The sequence below is a fragment of the Monodelphis domestica genome, chromosome 3 (genome assembly GCF_027887165.1).
Source record: "Monodelphis domestica isolate mMonDom1 chromosome 3, mMonDom1.pri, whole genome shotgun sequence".
In the NCBI taxonomy this organism is placed as follows: Eukaryota; Metazoa; Chordata; class Mammalia; order Didelphimorphia; family Didelphidae; genus Monodelphis; species Monodelphis domestica.
In genome coordinates this window covers 501,061,288-501,083,905 of record NC_077229.1, presented here as the reverse complement: position 1 = coordinate 501,083,905, position 22,618 = coordinate 501,061,288, and the positions used below count along the sequence as shown (strand labels likewise).

Below are 22,618 nucleotides of genomic sequence, written 5' to 3'. Positions count from 1 at the left end.
GACCAAGCCTTCTGTGTGTCAAGAGCTCAAAGATTCAGTGAGCATAGTACAGTGGAAATATAGCTGGCTTTAGAGTCAAAAGACTTGGGTTCAAATTCTACCTCAAGATACTTACTACCAGTATAAGTCACTTCACTTCTCTTAACCTCAGTTTTTTTATCTGTAAAAGAATAGACTAAATGGCCTCTAAAAATCTCCTTTGTTGTATCAGAAGGCCTCTGAGAGTCTGTCTAGTTTAGAACTAAAATGCTTCTATTTCTAAATCTCTGATCCTATAACACATTTGAAGAACGATCAATAATAAATATTAGAGTTAATAAAAGTTAAGTGCCTACTATGTCCCAGGCACCATACTAAGCACAGGGAATAACAATATTAAAAAAAAAAGAAAGATAATTCTTGCCCTCAAGAAGATTGTAGTCTAAGAGGGGAAGTACAACACACAAAAGAAATCTGAAAAGTAGGGATGGGGAAGAAGTCCAAAAAGTCAGTTGGGAAATAAGGAGTTGTTGATCCTGTTTCTTCTCATGAAAGAGAAGAGATTATGACTCTACTCTCCAATTAGAGGGACAAAGAGTTCTGAGGAGATGCGAGTAACAAGGTTCTGTTGAGATTTCCCAAGGATGAGTTTACTGGGGACATGGTGGAAAAGCCAAAAGAGATGGAAATGAATATCATCACCTTGATGCCCCAGCCTCTTCCATCTCCTGGCCATTCCCCAACCATGTGGCTGGCACGCATTCTGGCCATCCCTCTTCCCACTTGAACCTAAACTCTGCCCCTGGCACCCTAAACTCTGAGAGGATGATGAAGTCACAAATTACAATGCTGTGGTCTGATTCTATCCAGCAGAGGGCACTAATAACTCAGAACTACCTCGGCAGAGACTTCCCCAAAGGGCCCCATTTCTCCTTATTTAACCTCTGCCAACTGGAATCTTGGGGTTGTGTAACGGGTGAGGAGATACCAGAAAAATCCTATGGAGAGTGATTGAAGGATGCTACTTGGCCAAGGAGCATGAAATCTGCATTCAGTCTTTTTCCTCAGATGACCCAGAACAGAGTTAATTCGCCTCTCTAAACCTCAACTTCTCTACCTCTAAAATGGGAATAATAATCTTCACTTCTCTGAGTCTCAACTTCTCTACCTCTAAAATGGGAATAATAATCTTCACCTCTCTGAGCCTCAACTTCTCTACCTCTAAAATGGGAACAATAATCTTCACCTCTCTGTAGAGAACTACCTCTAAAATGGGAACAATAATCTTTACCTCTCTGAGCCTCAACTTCTCTACCTCTAAAATGGGAACAATAATCTAGTGATTGCATGCATTTAGAAGCTAACAATTTGAAAAGAGCACATCGAAAGAACAGCTTCTGGTTCATGAACAAACAGTATTATGATTTATTCTATTTCACTCGTCTCTCTGCCGATCCAAGCTTTGACTCTTGGAAGCATTCCACTCCTCCCCCCTCAGAATGAATACTTCGCTGTTCAAAAGACCAGGTCCCCTTTCTCCCCATCATGAAAGACTTGCTCACCCCGTAACCAGTAACATTTAGTGAGCAGGCTCAGATGAATGGTATATCTCTGGCTCCAAATTCGCCAAGCACAGACTCCTTTCTGGCTCTTTTCTGTTCAGGAAGAAAGACTTGACTAGAGAGAGCTGAGATCATCACGCCAGGCTACCCCTTCCCTGGAGGTGTGATTATGGCAGTCCTTGGTGGCCCCCTTTCTCTAGCAGAAACCTTTGCTCATTCCATATATTCCCGATGGGACAGGGCAAATTGTGAACATTTCATCGACAGTCCTCCTGGCTGTACCTTTTCCAGACAGGCGTTGAGGCTGCAGGACAGAAATTTTACAGAGTTATATGGGATAAAGAGAGGATCTGGTCCAGAGCAAACAACACACTACATCTCAAGTATGAAGAATGGAAATAAAGAAGACAGAGAATCATGGGACTTGGGTTAAACTATGTGAGGGGCAACTCCAGCACTAACCTTCCTGGATCAGCTCGCTGAGGGAAGTACCGGTCAGCCGGCATCTGCCCCAGACCCCCAGTTTGTTCATGATGTCTTGACTCTGACTGGTAATGTATTTCCCAAAGGGATTGGTTTTTCCATTCCTGAGATTCCCCTCCCAGATCTTCTTTAGAGGGGCCAAGTCATCTCCACATCCTCCACAACCCAAATTCTGACCATGGTCAGCCCAGAGCAGGCCCTGGCTTTAGTCCTTGGGAAGCTAGGTCTTTTGTGGGAAAGAACACCATTCCAGAGGAATTATTTTCAGGGAGATTTTAACCTATTTCTGTGGGTTGGTTTCATTTCTAAATTAGTGGAGTCAGAGGGAGCTTAAAAGACATAACACTAACATGTCAACATTTTTTCCTCTTGTCATCTTGAATGATGTCAGGTTTGGACTCATTCTTTCTTATTTCCTCCATATTTCAGACTATTGACATACATTCAATGATGAGTCTAAGAAGCAGGATTTCCCTGTATATACAATATATAGATGTACAGTGCACTTTTCCCTCTGAGGGAAAGTAGGCAGGGAAACTGAGTACTGACTGTTCCCTGAGGGGTCTCACCAGGGGGGTGTATCTGGCCACTTCAACATTACCAGTAGTCTGATAGCTACCAGAAGTGGTTTTACCAAGGGAACAACCCTCTTATAGATGACAAGCAAGTCCCTAAGATGGTGATCTCTCTGGGGATCTTGTCTACAAAATGACTAATAAGGAAAAATATTTTACATGGTTGTACATGTAAAATCTATGTCAGGTTGCTTTCCATTTCAGGGAGTACAGAGGGGTAAGAGGGAGGGTAGGAAGGAGGAAGAGAATTTGGAACTCAAAACTTAAAAAAATGCTAAAAAATGGTTTTTACATACATACAATTGGGGAAAAATAAAATATCATTTAAAAAAGAGATAGAAAACTTTGAGTTATCCAGAGAACAAATCTCTTCTTTTATAGTGTTGTTGAGTGAATGGAAGGCACAGGGGGCACAGAGTTAAGACACTAAAATTCAAATGTCAACTTTACCACTTTCTAGTGATGTGACCTTGGTCAAATTATTTAGCCTTTTTGAAATGCGGTTTCTTCATGGAAAATGAGGGCAATCAATCCTACTGTATTTACCTCATGGGGCTGTTAAGAGCCTCAAATAAAATACTGAGGGCCAAAGAATTTTATAATCTTAATGTATTATATAAATGAAAGTCGCTACCATTCTGTTATTTTTTATTGCGTTCCTACAGTGTGAATTGGACTGGCCTTTGATAAAATTATAACTTGGTCTTTAAGATTCATAGATTTCCTCATGTTCTCTTCTAGCCCTTATAACCTCCTTTCCTCATCTCCCTGGGGAACCCCTGGTTTTGTGGAGTTTTCCTCAACCCAAGCTCCAGACTTTTCTCCGACCTCTTCCTTCATCAAAACTTATTTGTTCTATATCCTGTTACTTCTGGGCTGTGTGTTCTGTGGGGGAACAGGCAACCAATTGTCAACATGAAAAATAACTTCCACCAAAGTCGTTTTAAGAACACATCTTTAATTAGGACAAGGGAGACAGATCAGAGCCACCACCCAGAGCCAGCCTCACTGGGACTACCACTGCCTTGGAAAAGACACACAATAATAACTACTGGGAATATCTACTGAACTATAGAACTCAGGGTCCTAGCTATGATTTTTAGGAAGACCAGAGGGGGAAAAACAAAAACAAAAACATGAGTTTATTGAAACTTGGGAAAGAAGGTCTTAGTCACAGAAGCTTGGGGAAATTCACTAAGTCCAGTCCCAGAAAGCTTGAGAAGGGAATTCAGGTGCTTACGGAATAATTCTATTTTTATTAAACCAAGTCCTTGACAAAGTTGTAAAACTGCAGCTATCATTAAATCCAATCTTTGTCCTGGCATTTAGGAGTGGCCAGAGTAGCCAGGAATGGATCTCTGGTTCTTCAGCTTTCATAATCCTCTGTCAAATTCAGTCTTCCAGTGCCTAGGAACCAGGTAAGATTGATTCATGGTCAGTTTAAATGCTTTAGCATATTTGTTTCAACCTCTGGGGAAATCAGAGATGGGAAACTAAAATACTGTCCACACAATCATCGGGGATGTTCCAAGCCCTCTCAGCAAGGTGCCTGGGAGTGTGTGCCCCTCTTGGAGGTTCCTAGGTACCAGAGTTGGATAGCCCTTCTTCAGAGGTGGTCTAATGGGGCAGCGAGGTGGCTCAGTGGCTCGAGCTCGGACCTGGGTTTAAATCTGGCATCAGACACTTCCCTACAATGTGTTCCTGGGCGAGTCACCTCACCCTCCTTGCCTAGCCCTTGCCCTTGTGTCTTAGAATCATTACTAAGATGGCAAGTCAGGCTTTAAAAAAGAAGAAGAAGCTGTCTAGAGCAAGGTCCACTCCCGGTCATTTCAGAGGGTTGGTTGGGGGCTCATCAAATTAATAACGGGGTCCCCCTTTCCCTCTCTCCTTACGTCAACAACGGTGGCCCAAGTTTTAGGCGGCTGCTCTTCCCAATGGCCCAGAGGACCACGAACCAGACTTGCTACCCATGACAGAGATGATAGACAAATAGACAGAAGGAGATGGCTTTTGGTTGACTGCTCATTGGTCGCCAGGGCGTTGTTTGAATTTCTTTCTTTTTCTTTCTAAGTGGGGAAAGCAGAAAGGAGGCGGAAGGCACTTAATCGTTGCAAAAATCATTTTACAGAGACAGAAATGGACGCTCTTTGCCCTCGGACAGCCGCAGGCTTTATTATGCTTGCTGGCCCCCGATTTCTAAGAAATGGCTGACTTCTGAGGGGGCCTTCTTGGCTCTAGTTTGGCAAAGCTTTGTCCTTCGTGGCTTTGACACCAGGGAGCAGAGCGTCCTTTGGGGGGGAGACGCTTGCCATGACAGACCCAAGTGCCCCAGTTGAGCCAGGTTACAATGAATGATTGTTTGCCCAAGTTAACAGCTGGGAGCTTGGCTGGCTTGGGGGCAGGGCAGGGAAACCAGGTCTGAGAGAAGGCTCGTTAACTGGGGCTGCCGTTGACAAATCGATTGTGAAGAAAAATCGGTCTGAAGTCAGATGGTAGCCCTTCATCTACACTGAAATCCTATCTTGGGTCAATAAGACTCCCGGGCTGTGCCAGCCGACCGGCAGTGTGAGCCCTTCCCCAGCCCCACATTTCCCTTTTCCCCTGGGGATCTGCCCCAGACAAAACTCATGTTGACTTTCTTTTGGAGGATGGAAAGATCTGGAGGATCCGGGCTTTTATTCTGTCCAGGGATCCGAAATAGCACCAGCTGGCCAGGGCTACTTAATGGGGCTACTCCCCAGGGCCCCGGGGTCACCCCCTCTCTTGTGATCTCCATAGGAAATAGACGGGACAGGATGTGAGACTCACAGGGGAAAACCAGTTTTAGTTTGGTCTTTGTAAGCCAGACCTGCAGCACAGTTACCTGGTACACACTAGGAGCCTAATAAATGCTTTTAAAAAATAAAATCCTGACCTTCTGTCCTAGAACCAATACTAAGTATCAGTGCCAAGGCAGAAGAGCTGAAAGGACTAAACAATGGGGGTTAAATGACTTGCCCAGGATCACATAGCCAGGAAGTGGCTGAAACCAGATTTGAACCCAGGATCTCCCACTTCCAGGTCTGATTTATCCACTGAGCCACTTCCCTAATAAACGATTATTGAATTGAGTGGTAGACTGGTAGACTGGAGACTGAGAGAGGGAGAAGAAGAGTTACCGAATGGGTATGAGCGCCAGTGGGAAGCTCAAAATTAGCCCCAGTGGCCACCCCACTTACAGACAACTACCTTCTTCCCCACAAAAGGCTGGAAGGGCTATTGAAGAAGCTTGGGTCTAGTGACCAGCCACTTCTCCAATAAGAAACAGCCATAGCGTTCCTCATTTCCTATCTTCTTCTGCCTCTCCTTTGAGTACTCTGGAACTATCCTCTGTTGTGAATAAGACACTTACTTCTTGGGTCTTTTCTTCTAACATCAGTTTCATATTCTTTATTGCATAATTCTGTCTCCTGGAGACACAAATCTCTTGGTAACTTCTCCAGGGCTGGCCTCTGGCGCCTTTGCTTCAACATCAGCTCCCGAGAAACTGAACCCATCCTGATCCATACTTTGTTTGCCATCGTTAATGACTTCCCATCCGTTCTCCCCCTAGAGTAATGTCAATCTTCTTGGCCTCAACGCCTAATGCCTTTGAATTCCTACCCTCAAAATTCCTCAAAAGTCCATCGATTCACCTGGATTCTCCTTCCTTAGAACGCCCCACGGCTCCCCCCAAAATGGAATGCTCCTCCATAGTTGGACTTTCCACTGAAGTCTGTCAGCAATGAAAACGGTGTTGGCTTGATGGATGTCCCCTTCATGACAACCCATGGTGGCTGCCTCCATGTGACAGCTAGGTAAATTAGGGGTGGGGTGATTCTCTTTACACAAGGAGTCATTGTCTGATTCCTTGGCATAGCCAACATCCTGGTTACTTTTAAGCACTTGTTTACAGATTACTGCCTCCTTCCCACAAAAGGCTGGAAGGGCTGTTGAAGAAGCTTAAATCCGTGTTTTCTCTTCCTCAAATCCAAGTGTCTCCATTGCCAGTTGAGGCCCACCCAAACAGAGCTCCCTCACATCTCAACTTACATTGTAATGTAAGCTAATGAAGAGCTCATTTAAGGTGTACACATCGTTGGGCATAGAGCTAGGGGGAGGGGGGGGGTTTCATTGGTCCTTCCTCTAAGGGCCATGTAAATACGGAAGATAGAATGGGCAGCCTCACAGGATGTGCTACCATTATTTCCTCCATCTGCCCCCACAGCCCCAGGCTCCTCCATGCTCTATGCATGCAACAAAGAGTTTAAAAATGAGATCCCTGTACTACTTTTCAGAATCCATTGCTGTGTGCTAGTTGGAACAGGAGATATGGGAGAGCTAGCTGGTGCAGTAGCTCGAGCACTGAGCTTGGAATCAGGAAGATTCATTTATCTTCATGAGTTCAAATCTGGTCTCAGACACTTACTAGTTGTGTATCCCTGGGCAAGGCGGTTTGTCTCAGTTCCTTCATTGTAAAATGAGCTGGAGAAGGAAATAGCAAACCACTGTAGCATGTTGATCAGAAAGAAAAAAAACCAAATAGGGTCATGTAGAGTTGGACTGATCCGAAGAACTGAAAAACAACCGAACAAAAGAGTTGAGGCATACTTGTGCCATTCTAGCTTCCCAACAGCAGAGTAAAGACTATCCTCTTTCTCCCTGTCCCTGTCCTTGTCCCTGTCCTTCTCCTTTTCCCTTTCCTTCTCCCTCTCTCTGTAATACTTTGACATTTGGCAAAAAAAAAAATGAGATCCCAACAGATTTGTTGGTTTTTAGACTAGACCTTCCCAACTCCTCAAGGATGGCTGTTCCACAGCCATTCCTAGAACCAGTCCTAATGCTGATAGACACAGAAGCTTTAATCTGTTTCATTATTCCAACCTGGGCTATTTCGTCCCTCCTTAAGCATCCTAGTGGCTTTGAGCTCCTGAGGGCTCACCATATGGGTGCCAGATTTATTTTAGATGCCCTATTGGTTTTCATTTTACTCTGCAGGTAAGTGGTACAATGGATGGAATGCAGGATTCACATCAGGAAGACCTGAGCTCAAATCTAGCCTTTAACACTCCATAGTTGTCATTTAGGCAGCTTCAACTTCCTCAGTCATAAAATGGCGATTCTACTAGCACCTGTTTTCCAGGATACTTGTAAGGATCAAAAGGGACAATAATTATAAAGCATTTAGCATAGTGCCTGGCACATAGTAGGTGCTTAAGAGGTACTTGTTCCCTTCCATTTCTCTAGTTCAGAACTACCCAGCCAAAGCAGTCCATCTGCCTCCACCTCTCCAGCAGCAAGGACTATAGACACACAACGAGCCACACACTAACTGAACTTCTCTCCCCTGTGGCACTCAGATTATATTGTCTCACAGCAAAGTGTGACTATCAAGTAGAGGTCAATTATTAAAAATAAACCAGAATATTTCTATCTAAAGGAGTAATGTACGTCAAGAGAGTCCCCCTGGAAAGGCTTATTCTCATCACTTTTTCCAGTGATATGATTCCTTCAAAATATTTTTTGGAACTATTCTAGAATCCATTTTCAATACATATAAAGAAGTCAGTCTCATTACTTTGTAATTACATTTAATTTCTTGCCCTAACCAGTCTAACCCATCTTGGTCAGAAACAGTAAATCACCTTATTGATTCTCATGATTTTTTACTGCTTCCAAAGATTAATCTATCCTGAAAGAATTGCCGCCACTAAGAACATTTAAAGGAATGAACTTTAGGCTGTTGGAATTGAAATTAAGGTAAACTGAGGCACAAAGTTCCAAGCATTATCAATTTATTAGTAGAGTGTGAATCTATTAACAAAGTATGTCAGTGGCTATCTCAGTAATGTCAGAGATCTTGAGAAGGGGATGCAGCTCATTTTGTAAGCCTAGAACAAAGAACAGAACTTGGTAAGCCAGTTTACCTTAATGTCAATCATGATGAGTCTCTCTGAAAGAAATTACAAAATTGGAATTCCAAAATCTCAAGTTAATGTCACATCATTGGGTCTCATACTTTGAATGAAAGGTTAGTTACTTTAAATAAAAGGATATATTAAATAAAAATTAGTCAGTACTTCAAAGGAGCTATGATGTTATTTTGTCAATATGATTACAACATTTTGATGGTCTATATAACATTCAACTCTTGTATCTTCCCATAAATCAGCCTCTAGAGATTCATAAGTATGCTGGGGGCCTTACCCTACATATCTTGACAATGGAGCATATGAATTTTTTATCCATTATTCCTCAGTTCCTCTATCTTGCTGCCCATTTCCACCACCCCCATTCATTCCCATATTCCTTTCTCCATGTTTATATATTATTTTTCTTGTGTGTTTCAATTAGGAGAAACTGCATGTTCCACCTCTTTTTCCTCCCTCTACACTTGGATATTCCTCTTTTTAGCTTCTCTTTTCTCTCTTTAAATCCTTAGAACAAAAAGTCACCTTCAATCTTTTTTAACTGCCTCATTACCCTTAGAAGACATTAAAGTTTTAAAGACTTTAGGGAACAAGTCCACTTTGAGGTCAACTCAATGGTTTATGAGTCCTTGCTTAGAACTTCTATATCCAATGCCCAGGTAGCTATGAGGTTCAATGAGTTCCCTTCTGGCTCATCTTCTGGCCTGCTTCAAACCCATACCCTAACTTCCTAGCAGGTACCTTCTCCCCATCACCCTGCTTTCCAACTCCTTTTATGTTTTATTTCCCCTCAGAATGTAATTCCCTTAAAAGTTAGAGACTCTCTTGTTTGCTTATTTTTGCACTCCCAGCATTTAGTACATGTTGAATAAATAAATGTTATCTTCTCTCTGTCTCTCATTCTTTTTCATATGACATCTTTTTATCTACCTATGGACCACTTGTTTCTTATTTCCCTATTAGAATGTTAGCACTGCATCATCATATGACTCTTTCCAAATGCTCAAATAAATGCATCTTTCTAGGTGTTGATATTGCAGAGTTGCTATTCATTTCTGGTCTTTTCACCAGAAAGACTTGAAAGTCCCCTATTCCATTAAAGATACATTTTTCCCCATGTAGGATTTATACTCACCTTTTCAGTAAAAGTTGTTCTTGGTTGTAAATCTGTATCTTTTGCTTTTTTGGAACCTCCCTAAGATCTGGTTTTTAAAAAATAGAATTCCTAGGTCTTTGGTTCCTTGGTACTTGAACTCCTTTTCTCTGGACTCTTGAAGTATTTTTTTTTGACATGATTGCTGTGGATTCCACATTTCAAGGCAGTGATCAGTGTATTCTTTTTGTATTTCATTGCCCTCTGGTTCTAATAGATCTTGTCAGATTTCATTTATGATTTCTTGAAAAATAGTGTCTGGGCTTGGCCAAAAATCTCTGGCTATTTCTTCTTTTATATCTTCTGACCCACAGGGCCAAGAGGAAGAGTTAGCATACTCCTCATTTTTCACTGCCTCCCCAGAGAAAGCAAGGTCCAAAACTGAAATTCTCCTTCCCAGCAAGAACTACTAGCATGGCTAAAAACTCTCTGACCCAGTTGGGGACCTCAGACCTCTCTCAATCACCATTCAGCAATCAACTCTTCTCCTTTATCATCCTCTACTATTCAGATCCCAGGTGATGTCATCCATGAAGCTAAAGGTAACTCTCCACTGCAGGAAATTTTGAATTAATCACCATACCAGTCATATTTATTAAATGAAACACTAATAAAGAGAAGTCTTTCTCTTCCATTCTTTTTCTCTTTCTTTTGTAATTCTTATTCTTCTCATCATTTTTTAAAAATTGCTATCACTGCCCATTCTCATACAGAAGATTGGTAAACATCTCCAGGACTCCATGGTTATAAAATTGAAGCTGAGAGAAGCACAGGTCTTATTCTCAGGAGGAGAAATTGAACTGAGAAAATGGTAGAAAGAAAGAAACTATCCCAAAGCCCTAGATTTCAACCCCCCAACTTGGGAGTAGGAGGAAGCTGATTTTGGAAAGCTGAGACCATCGAAGCTTCACCAAACCAAATCCATCAGTTAGGGAGGACTAGTATTAAACGGTGGGACAGAAACAGAGAATGAGGAAACATGAGTAAGAGAACATAGGGTTCCTGAGAGAAATAGCAATATATGCCAGCCTTGTATTTAAACTGAATGCCTTGTTTTACAAGCATCATTTTTGTTTCCTTGAGCCTAATTTTGAAGTTCTGATTCTATCATGTCTCCAATTATTGGCCCCTGGGGAGAAGATGGGAAGTGATTCTTCTGGATCTCAGAAAAGTCAGGGAGAAGCTGGCCTTAGAATTTTGGAGAACCTCCGACTCCCCCAAGAAAGCAAAGTTCAAGCCTGAAATTCTCCTTCCTGACAGTATGTACTGCATGGTTAGAAACTCTCTGGCCCCTATGAAATAAAGTTCCCTGGGGAGCGAGACTCTTGTCCCTGACTATATTCAGCATAGTTTCTAGATCATGCCCACGTCACTTCATACTGCCCTTGCTTGAAGGGTCGGGAGATGCTCATTATATTCCAGGGGTCACAAATGAAAATTTGTCCAACTCACTAGAGATGTTACAAAATTCTCTTTTTTAAAAAGCCAGATCTGACTCTCACAGAAAAAAAAAAGACAAATGGAGGAATTTAAGGCCGGTTAAAGGAAGACAGGTAATTAAAAAAACCTATAGTTAATAATAATAATAATAATAACTCTCATGAATATGGGTTTTGCAGTTTACAAACTGCTTTTCTCACAATTATCCTAGTAGTAGGAACTATAAATATTTTCCCTATTTTCCACAAAGAAATAGCTAACATTTAGATAGAACTTTAAATTTGGCAAAATGCTTTATAAATATCTCATTTTATCCTCACAATAACCCAAGGGTTAGCATGGGTACTATTATCTCCATTTGAAAGATGGAGAAACTGAGGGAGACCGGTTTAAATGACTCAGAATTATATAGCTAATAAGAGTCTAACGTAGGCATTGAACTTGGGTCTGTCTTCCTGACTCCAGGTCCAGTGTTCTATCCAATGAGCCCCCCAGCTGCCCACTTATCCAAGTAGACAGTATTAGTGAGACAGAAAGATTTACATACGGGTAGAAAGTATTAGGATTCCAGTCTCAAACCCGGCAGGGTCAGGGAACTATTTTCAGCTACATTCGTTGTACAGTTTTTAGAACTGAGGAGCTGTCACGGTTTCTCTTCAATGCCAAAGGCAGCTTTTCTATTCACTTAAAACGATAGAACTTTGGATTCCAGAGGGATATTATTCATGGAAACCCTACAGAAATAGCCAGTCCTCTTTCTCGTCCAATACTTACCTCCAAACTTGCAACATAACCAGTCTGCTCTTCCTCTGCTCGTAGAAGATGCTTCTCTGTTGAGATAGTTCAGCAGAGGGATGGGATAGAAAAAGAAACATTTTAGAATGGTGTTGGTGATAGTCAGCAGGGCCCATAATGTGTGGAACCGGGAAAGAAAAGAAAAGGCAAAAGCAAAGCCCTGAGGTGGGCTATAGAGAACACCTTGGCCCGTTATACCCTTCTCTACTGATAGACAATTGCATTTTTGTTCAGCAGTTACCAATGGCTGATTTTGTTTAAATTCAGCCCAATAGTATCCAGATATTGATTTTGCAAGAATGGTTACTATTCTCCAAAGCAGTCTTGTGCCATATTTGGGTGCTCGTATAAGTGGAAGTTGCTCTTCATGTCAACTGGCCTTATTTCAACCCCTTGAGCATCCTGAAACCAGTCTTTAGTGACCTGCTGAAGCCTGAGGTGATTCCTTATCCAAAAGGAAACCTAGGTACAACCAGGACATCACCCAGAATATGGAGCCAAAAGGGGAAAAAAAAAATCCCTCCTCATCACAATGTCAAATTTCTGGTCTCGAGAAGCATTGCTGGGTCCTTTTCAATCGGAACCACGAGGCCACTGGGGTTTGGAAGAGATGGAGGAGTGGAGATGAGACAAGTCTAATTGGTACTGTTTAGTGCCCTCCACCCCTTCAAGAATGAAGAAAAGAAACTTTCTTTCTCTAAAACCTCAGGTTAGTATTTGAAAGCACAAATTATGCCACAGGATCATCACAGAGGCCATCTAATGAAACCCTTTCATTTTACAAATGAAGAAATAGAGGTAGAGAAATTCAATCACTTACTTGCTTAAGGTGACAGAAGCAGTATCAATGGTGAAATTTGAACTCAGTCCCCAGACTCCAGAGCCTGTGATTTTTTTCAACATACCATAGTTCCAGGGGTGTGCTGGAACAGACTCCAACTAGCCCCAGAGGGTTGATTATTAAATTTCCACAGTCAGTTGTCAAACATTTTCCAATCTATATCAATGGAGGTAACCATCGAAGCCAACTCCCTATTAACTGTGACAAAATCACTGGAAGCAGTTGGCCGGGTAGGTCCACATGTGAAGGTTATTTCCTTCTTAAAACATTAATTTACTGGATTCCATCCATTTTGATGATGTGACCAAAATATCGTTCTATTCACAGCTTATCTAACACTTCTTCACTTGTTGCAAAACATGGTCTCCAAGGAGCAGCAGCTCTCCCGTTCTGTGACTTTATGAGCTGACTCAACACTTCTCCCTCTTGCACTGTTTCTTCGTGAAGATTGTCCAGTTCTCCTGAGCTGCTTCCTCCATCCTTTGCTTTCTTGTTTATCTTTCCAAGCCTTCTCTACCATGCATGCTCTTTTCAGAATGCTGCAGCTTCCCACATTTTCCCCTTACTCCCTGAGAAAACAAAGACTAATCACCACCCAGCATTCTTTCTCACTTGAAGAGAGTCACCTGGACAGTTGGAGCAGAAAGAATTAAAGCTGAGCTAGTGGCTGGTGATCCTCAGGCTCTGGGGAGTTGCAGGGTCTTGGGTTCAGGGCAAATTGTGCTCCTAGGAGGGTGGGCCTCACCAAGGGTCAGTAACCTGAGTAGAAGGGATGGTATCCTTTAGACATTTCAAAGGGAGGAAGGAGCTTAGCTGGAAGTTTGGAAACAACCGTAGACGAAGAGGAGGAATGGTCTAGGGGAACTAAGGTTGCTTTCTGGCTTTTTAAAAAAAATTAAAATAATTAAAATGGTGGAGATTCAAATGATGTGTGGCTGGGTCTCATGAACTAAATCTAAGGAATTGTTTGTGATTTCTGTAGGTCAGCCTATGGATGACCACTGTCCAGTGAAGCATTTCTCTGCCTCCCAAGAGACATACTCTATAGGCAGATGGCCACCACTGCCAACAATAGGAGCCCTTCTGGTTTATAATCTTGTATCTATGCCCTAAGCAGAAACTGAGTAGGGAAAAAAATCATCCGAAATTAACTTGTCCAGATGCATCATATCCTGTTTCTCTACTCTAATTAGGCTTTTCTCCTCCTCCCATACTCTGCAATCCAGTCTTTTTCTTTGTTCTCTTTTTACTGGCCATCCCACATGTCTGAAAGGCATTCCCTACTTGTTGTTCAGTTATTTTCCAGTCATTGTGACCCCATTTGGTGTTTTCTTGGTAGACATACTAGAGTAGCTTGCCATTTCCTTCTCCACCTCTTTATACAGATGAGAAACTGAGGCAGAGTTAAGTGACTTTCCCAAGGTCACACTGTGAGTGTCTGAGGCCAGATTTGAAACTCAGAAAGATGAGTCTTCCCCAATCTAGGCCCAGTGTTTGATCCGCTGAGCCCCTAGTTCCTCCATCCTTACCTTAGCCTTATAGAGCTCTCTTCTTCCTTTTAGGCACACCTTATGCACCATCTTCTTCACAAAGTCTTTTCTGATACCCCAACCTCTACTCCCCTCCCTTCCTCCCCCCCAAATTTGTGTTGTGCTACTTTGTATAGATCTGTCTTTATGTCATGTTCGTTCTGTTCCTCTTAACGTATGTACCTATTCCCAACCCTTACTCACAGGAGTATTTCATTCTTTGCACTGATCACCCCAATGCTTCGGCACATAGTAGGTTTTCAATAAATAATTGTTGATCAAGTAAACTAGACAAAGCCTGCTTTCTGCCCTGTTGGCTTTGCACCAAAGAGGGTCAAGGAATTTCAGGCTACGGACAAGAGGGGAATTCTTCCTCAGCCTCCAAGGAGCTGGCTCCTGGGCTCTGGGATCCTGCCCCACCAGAGAACCCTGTTACATTCTGACGAAACACCCATCTTCCCACTGCCTCTCTCTCGGGGGAGTAAAGATGCAAGAAATGAGCGTGCTCGTTTTGGGAGGCTCTGTTAGGAGAGCTGGGCCATCCTGGTCCGATAGCCCATGGGAAGGAGGGCTAGTCTGCATCTTAGCGAACAGACAACTCCCATCGGATCATTATTGTAAGCGGAATTTTTATTTTACTAAATTATCTATGTTAAAAAAAAATCTGTGCCTGGTGTGAATTTCACTCCATCAAGTGTTACAAAGTTTTTGTTTTCATTACAAGCAGGAGGATGAATGTAGGACAAGTGTTAGGAAACATGGCAATAAATTAGAATATAATTTACAAAAGCAAAACAAAATAACAGTGTACCACATTAATACTGAGTATAAAATAATAAGCAACTAATCACAATAATACAAAGGTAATTTCATTCTGTATTGTTAAGGATACCTATGTGACATTCACTCCATAATAAAGATACTAATTCAACGGGCTCTTTTGGCGTCAAACCCCAGGCATGAGGGGGCCTAAGCTCTGGGACACATTGTCTCTTTTTGTTGTTGCTGTTGATAGATGGAAGGAACCCTGGAGGCTGGTACCGCCCAGGAGCAGCATGGGTACCACTGGGTGCCTTTGGCATGCTACTTCTACTAGATCGGGCCTGGCCTTCCGAAGGGCCCGTGCTTATTTGGGTCGTAGTGCTGTTTTGCTTGGATTACACAGGGGGCTACAAGGTAGCAGCAGCAACCTATTGTTCTGGGGAAAAGAACTAAGAAATGATTTTTTTTTTTTGCATCAGATTTGAGTTTCGGGTCCTAGTCTGAAGCTTCTTTTAGTTTATAAACCTAGATAGGGTCTGCGTTTTGTTCCCTTTAACAATGCAATCTCATTTTGCGCTAGGGGCTTCTCTAAATTCCAGCCTCAGAGTTGTTGAAGTTGACCAGTAAACATTGGACAGACACCCTTGTCTTCTAGCACCAGAGGGAGCACCGAGCTGCGCCCATGGGGACAGCCTTTGCAAAGTTAGTGTTTCAAGTGAGGTAAGGCAAAAAACGGGGGAAGGTCATTCTCCTCTAGTTAGCAATAGTAACAGAACTCCTTGGATGAAGCTAATATTTATCATCGCACCCTGGGGAAACTGATCCTGAGAGCTACCTGTGCCTGATTGACCAGAGCCCCCCACCTTGTTCTTTCCTTGACCTCACCAGGAATAGTAGCACCAAGGACTACATGAAGAGGACAGATGAAATTTGGTTGCTAAATCTATGGCAGCTGAGAGGCGAGGAACCACTTGCAGATCATCAGGGGCTCCCTAATCTGTTCCAATCTGGAGAAACTTGGAAGCTTGCTGTGATGTTGAAAGAAAAAGCTGGTGATGGGAGAAGGATGCTCATGCTCAAGGGGAGTGGGCTGAACAGCATCCCAAACAAATGAGCCTAAAAATAGTCAGAGTTGGGAAGAAAATGAAAGAAATAGAGGCAGAAAAAGACCCAGAGACAAAGAGAGAGACACACAGAAAAAGAGACAGACAGAAACAGAAAAGGTGGAGGGGATAAGATGGGCAGACAGAGACACACAGAAAAAGTGGAGGGGAGAGACAGGCAGACAGAGACAGAGAAAAGGTGGAAGGAAAGAGACAGAAAGAGACAGAGAAGAGAAGGGAGGAGCAGAGAGACAAGAGACAGAGATAGACAGAGCGAGACAGAAGAGGAGGAAGTGAGACAGAGAGACACTTGGAGAGAAGGAGGGGAGAAGAGCCAGAGAGACAGAAACCAAGAAGAAAGAGAGCCTGTCCCTGCTCACTCGCATTAGTCCCTACTGAGTGAGTGGGACAAAGCCAACATGCTGTTTGGGATGACAGGGATGAGTGAGGTTGAACTCTAAGATGCTCGTTCACTGACAGTACTACTTCTTAAAAGTGCCATTTGGGTTTTTCGTCACAAGCACAAGGGATTGTTGAAGTTCACATGATATAATTGCCACAATGGGGGTGTCTGCAAAGTGGGCTACAAAAGCACATTCAGTAAGTACCTGCTGTCAAATGCAAGTGTTCAAGTACAAAATATATGGTAAGCAAGCATACTCTTCTTTTGTCTCCCTGTCGAATCTCTTGGAGAACAAAACGAGGGACCGGGGACAGAGCAGGAAAAGAGCTGGCCCTTGTATTTTTAGATTCATCGGATTCTAGAATTGGACTCGCACATTTAGCTCAATTCCGAGTAGCCACAAGCAAACTGAAACCCCCTCCTCAGGGAATAAGGAAAGGAGGTTACCGTGACCTCGAGTCCTCACATTTTTTCTTCTTCTTTGGTTACAATCCTCTCGAGTGTTCACACAAATGGCACACTTACCTTCAAGTACACACTGATCTCTCCATACACGCCCCAAAGCACGCGCACACACATGCACGCACACACACATTCTCTTGCTCTCCTATAAATAAATGCCCTTCTACCATATCAAAGAAAGGGCCATCTGGATCCCACTGAACTGTCAGCATAGTTTGCAGCAGAAAGGTCTGTCTCAACGTGACATAGCCAGGCTGTCTTTTGCACTTCTCCTTTCTCTAAGTCACTGCAGTCTAACAACACAACGGTTCTGTGGCTAGTGACGTAAAGAATGGTCAGCTGGAGAGGCCAAAATAGGAACTTGGGCTTCCTGCCCATACCGGGGCAACACAGGAGGGGCCTGGCAGCTCAGTTTCTATCGCGTCTCGAGGCTGGCTTCCCTATGGAATTGAAACGCTCTTCCCTTAAAAGATGAATAGAAATCCCAGCTTCATGCGTTCAGTGGCGAGATGGTTACACACCTTTAGGCACTGAACTCATAGACTTGTACTTCATGCCCAGTGGCAGCACCCAACGCACTGCTTTCCGCTCTACCCCTCATTGTCACTCTGTTTAATGGCATTTTCTAAATGGCTCACAGCAGTGTTCAGAAAAGGGGAATTATTCCTAAGGAAATGAAGTGGAATGAAGAAAAATAATACAAATTTTCTTTACTTCTGATTTATAATTGCTCCTTAAATAACATTTCAAAGCCTGGTTTTATAATTTAAACTGTGGTGCTGTTGTAGTGAGATAAAATACAGTAAATATTTTTAAGCTATGACTTCAGCTTTCTGAATCTTCTTTACTTCCATGGTAGACCAAGTCATAACAGCTACATTTGAAACAGTTTTAAATACAAATGGATTCAGTGTCATTGCTAAGTCCATAATAAAAATTATCTTAATGGTCCAAGGAGGTAAACGGGCTATTACTCGAAAGAACACAACAGTTCCACGGTAAGTGATTGATGCTCTCTGGGCTGTTTGGACCAATCCGATCTGGCATTCCCTCCTTATACTGTGTCCAGCACTATGGATCAATAAATCCCACTTCACAGAAGTTAAAATAATATTGAAATCCTGTCAGCTGAGGCTGACCAGTGGTTACATTTTCCACAGGGTAATGCATTCGCAAGGACGTCAATCCCCTTCCTCTGGGTGGCTCTCTTTGATGGACACATTTCCACGGTGAAATAACAAGGCGCTCTCTCTTGCTCTCTGTGGGTCAGTGTCCTTGGCAGGTCTTACAACACATCTGTCTGAAGTATGCACGACTGCAGAACTTGAACTTCAGCACCAGTGGGCAATAAGCCACTTTGTTCACATCTTTGCACTCTATTGAATGGGGGCAGAAAATGAGAAACCATTAGAGGGGCAGAAGCAAATTCATAAACAAGCATCAGGATGACAGAGCTGGGCACGGGGCAGCCGGGGAGGGTGCCGGTGGGGCCTCATCCGCCACCAGAGCCTCTATCTCTGTGGTTTGGCTTTTTGTTTTGCTTTAAGCCAACCCTGTCTGGGGCAGCCTAGTAGATAGATTCCTTTGATATATTTTAACAGAAATCAGAAAAATGCTTGCAAGGCTTCTCTCCCAGACTTTTATAAGGATGGTGCATGCCTACTGCGTCTTGAAAGAATTACCATTTGTTGGGATAAGTGATCACTTTAGACAGCTTGGAAGCATGAGTCATTTTTCTTACTGCACTTTTATTGCTTCTTTCTCAAGGGTTATTTTATTCAGCGAGGGAAGGTTATCCAAAAGCATGCATGAGTCGCCCTGCTGGGTACCACAGTGCACGTCTCAAGGGAACCAGCCACTGAGATGGAGATGGAGGATGGACCTGGGCAAATGGAGCGAATGAAGACAGGAAGACAAAGCCCAGGACTGAGATGCTGACCTCACACAGCAGCAGTCTGCAGGTTATAGAAACATGGAGAAATGGCTTCTGCCATTGGGGAATGAGACATGGCCTCTTTTTTTATCCTCTGTTCCCCCTCCCTCTGGGTTGAGGTTGCTACAACTGAAGCCTACTGGCATCTTGGGCAGGAAATGAATAAAAGGCTTCCTTTCCACATCTTTATCTATGCCTTGAGGCTGATCAGGGAGAGATTGGAGGAGGAGCAAAAAGGGGAGAGAAGAAGAGGAGCAAAGACAAGGCAGGCATTCATTCCCGAGAGGAAAGCTGGGAGGGAATGGGGATGAGGTCTAAGCTTCTCAGGGACCTACCAGCTATTAATAATGCTATTCTTCCCAACTGCTAAGGTCTCTTTCATCTGGAGACTTAACAATATTTGCTAAACACAGCAATTAGCTTTCTGGATGCTCCTTGGAAGGCCCTTCATCCCCAGTTCTCCAGGTGGATATACTGAAATCCTGGGCATGTTTAAGGGAATTGTTTCATCTCTTTCTGCTTCAAAAAATGGCCTTCATTCTCATTAACAATGAATCTGAATAAAGGATGAAGGTCTCCCCATGATCATTTTAACAGGAATGTCTTTCACCAGGGTCCCTTTTTAATACTGACTGGAGGGGCAGCTAGAAAGCCATGCCTCAAGTAAAGAGGACCTGGGTTCAAATCTGGCCTCATACACTTCGTAGTTATGTGACCCTGGGAAAGTCACTTAACCCCAACTGCCTGGCTCTTCCTGCTCTATTGCCTTGGAACTGATATCCAGTATTGATAGATAAGGGTTTAAAAATATATATATTTTGACTGAAACCTCTCTGTTTTGATGAGACCCAGGAGCACAGTACAAAGGTCTGACCAATGATAAATATAAACTGGAAATGACAATGAACACTGGAAATAGCTTCCCTTACTCTAAACTTTCAGGCCACTTCTGCTTGGGATGTCATGGATTAAGCCACTGACTGACAGGCTTCTTGATGACTTTTGGTCAGAGACTCACAATCTAATCTGAAAGGGGGTAAAATCACTAGAGATGTTACAGTGAAACCCAGCCATCATCACAACCCCGCCATCCCCTGCCCAAGAAGGCAATTTCTTTCCTCAGAGGTGGATACTCCCTACTATGTCTAATTTCAAGAAAAGAATCCTTTAACAGGGCTTTTTGGGAAGTATTTACTTGGGAGGGGGTGACAGAGGCATGTGGATATTAGTCATAATTTAAACAATTTTAAAAAGAGACTTTCCTTCAAGTATTCCTATCAGAATTTTTAAAAAGGTTAAACTTCCATTTTAGAATCAATACTATGTATTGGCTCCAAAACAGAAGAACTGTACTGGTTAGACAACAGGGGCTAAGTGACTTGCCCAGGGTCATACAACTAGAAAGTATCTGAGGCCCAGCACTCTATTCACCTATCAGATTTTCCAAGACGATTTCTTCTTCTTGGGAAGGTCAGCTATAGAGGGAGTGAGGAAACGGTTCAGTTTTACTATAGAAGAGGAGAAAAAATAGGATCTAAAAGATCAGATTTCAATACCTAATGGCAAGATCTTCAGTAAATCTATGCCCTTTAGTTTCCTACTTCCAGGGATCATTTTTTTTCCTTTCATGGCTATACTGTTCACATAAAAAAAATAACTTCCTAATATTTTAATGGAAAAGTAGTTTTTCATCTCCTACCATGCCTAGTTCAATGGCTTCCTAGAATAGAATAGGACTTAATAAGACCTTATTATTGCCTGAATCAGCATTGCAAACAGCAGGAGTGGATGTGTCCAAGCAACACTACAAGAACAAGTCAAGAAAAATTTGACCTAATTGTCCTCCCTTCACAAAGGAGTCGAATTTCTCTCTTATCTTTAACCCCATCCCACCATTCCCTCAGATCCAGCAGCCTCGCCAGTATGGTTTGTAGAAGACTAATAGCAACAACTCATACTTAAATAGCATTTTACATCTTACAAAACATTTCCCCCACACAACAACTTGGCGACATAGTGAGAGTATTAGTCACCAGCCCCTTTTTTACAAGTAAGGACACTGAGGCTCAGAGACCTGACTTGCCCATGGTTATGCCCTCAATAAACATTGGAGATGGGCTGGGATACAACTTTTTCGAATACTCTCCGGGACTTTAGTACAGGCTAATTTGTCAGGGTTTGGTTTCAATTGAGTATAGCTTTATTGAAATATAAAAAAAGAGAATGAAGGGCATGAGACAACTCATTTGGACCACTTGGACACCTGCCTCTTGCCATGATGGTGCTTAAAAAGTTGTCGGAATGATACATATATAACCCAATGTGATGAGGGAAAGAGCATGAATTGTGTAACCATGGGAAAATATTCCAAATTAATTAATTTATTCATTTTAAAATTAAAATAAAAAAAAGTTGTTGGGTTGGGGGTAGGATGAAGGGAGAGTCTTTCACCTCAATGAAATGCTAATGAGCCTACCAGCAATCAAAAAGTATCCCAAATCATGGCCATGATTTACTCTTCCCAATTTTGCAAGCATGGTGGAGGGACTTGTGAAAATGCTAAGAGCTTCTCATCAGTTTAAAGAGCAAACATGCAGTCACTTTTTTCTTGTGGCACTAAAGTTATTCTAAGGATCACTTACTTGGGCTATTAGATGAATGGATTACTTATCTGGTTTTAGATAAATGGCAGTGGTTAGAGGGGTAAATATTTAAAGACTGCCAGACTTTGGCATCTGATTAAAGTGAGTATTGCACAGCCAAGGGTCCTTACATATAATGTCAGGATTAGCAAAACATATACAGATACAGCCCAATTTTTTCCCCAATAGAGCGAAGGGGCCCCAATTCCCAGGCTTATGACAGACATAAAAAAATCTCCCTCCAACAGGTCAATGGTAGCACTCCCACAAAGCACTAGACCTCCAGACAGACCAATCAGAGAACCTGAGAATATGGATTGGCTGGAAGCAGTATTGTTCTCTTACTGTGCTTCTAAAGCAGTTTCTAACCTAATTGACAAGAGGGAGTAGCAAAGACACGACTGGTCTGACAGCAATAGGAGTGAGACCCTATGGAGTTTGTTCAAAATATCACAAGGTCCATCTCACCTGCCTCAAAGTGTCTGAGAGAGTCATAACTGTCAGGGTTGCTTCTTAGGTTATGAGTCTCCTAAAAGCATATCTGGATACGGAGTACATTAATATATACTATGTGGGGATGAGGATGGGGCAGATAAGTGACTCAGTGGATTGAGAGCCACGTCTAGAGATGGGAGGTCCTGGGTTCAAATCTTGCCGTAGACACTTAAGTGTCACTGGACACGTCTCTTAATCCCCATTGCTTAGCTTTTCCCACTCTTCTGCCTTGGAAACAATATGTAGGATTTATGCTAAGACAGAAGGTAAGGAGTTTATATGTATACACATTGACACATATACATCTCTACGTAGATAGAGAGACAGACAGACAGACAGACAGACAGACAGACAGACAGACAGACAGGCAGACAGACAGACAGACAGATAGATAGATAGATAGATAGATAGATAGATAGATAGATAGATAGATAGATGGATGGATGGATGGATGGATGGATGGATGGATGGATGGATGGATGGATGGATAGATAGATAGATAGATAGATAGAT

At 42.6% G+C, this 22,618-nt stretch overlaps 1 protein-coding gene across 2 annotated transcripts in view; it reads right to left on the bottom strand.

The window, feature by feature from the left end:
• Positions 1–14,917: 14,917 nt before the first annotated feature.
• Positions 14,918–22,618, bottom strand: part of ADAMTS6 (ADAM metallopeptidase with thrombospondin type 1 motif 6) — a 353,046-nt gene continuing 345,345 nt past the window's right edge. For both annotated transcript variants that reach the window (XM_056824863.1, XM_056824862.1), the window contains one exon: positions 14,918–18,411. In XM_056824863.1, coding sequence (XP_056680841.1) covers positions 18,302–18,411 — 110 coding nt within the window. In that variant the 3' untranslated portion in view covers positions 14,918–18,301. The remainder of the gene's footprint in view (positions 18,412–22,618) is intronic.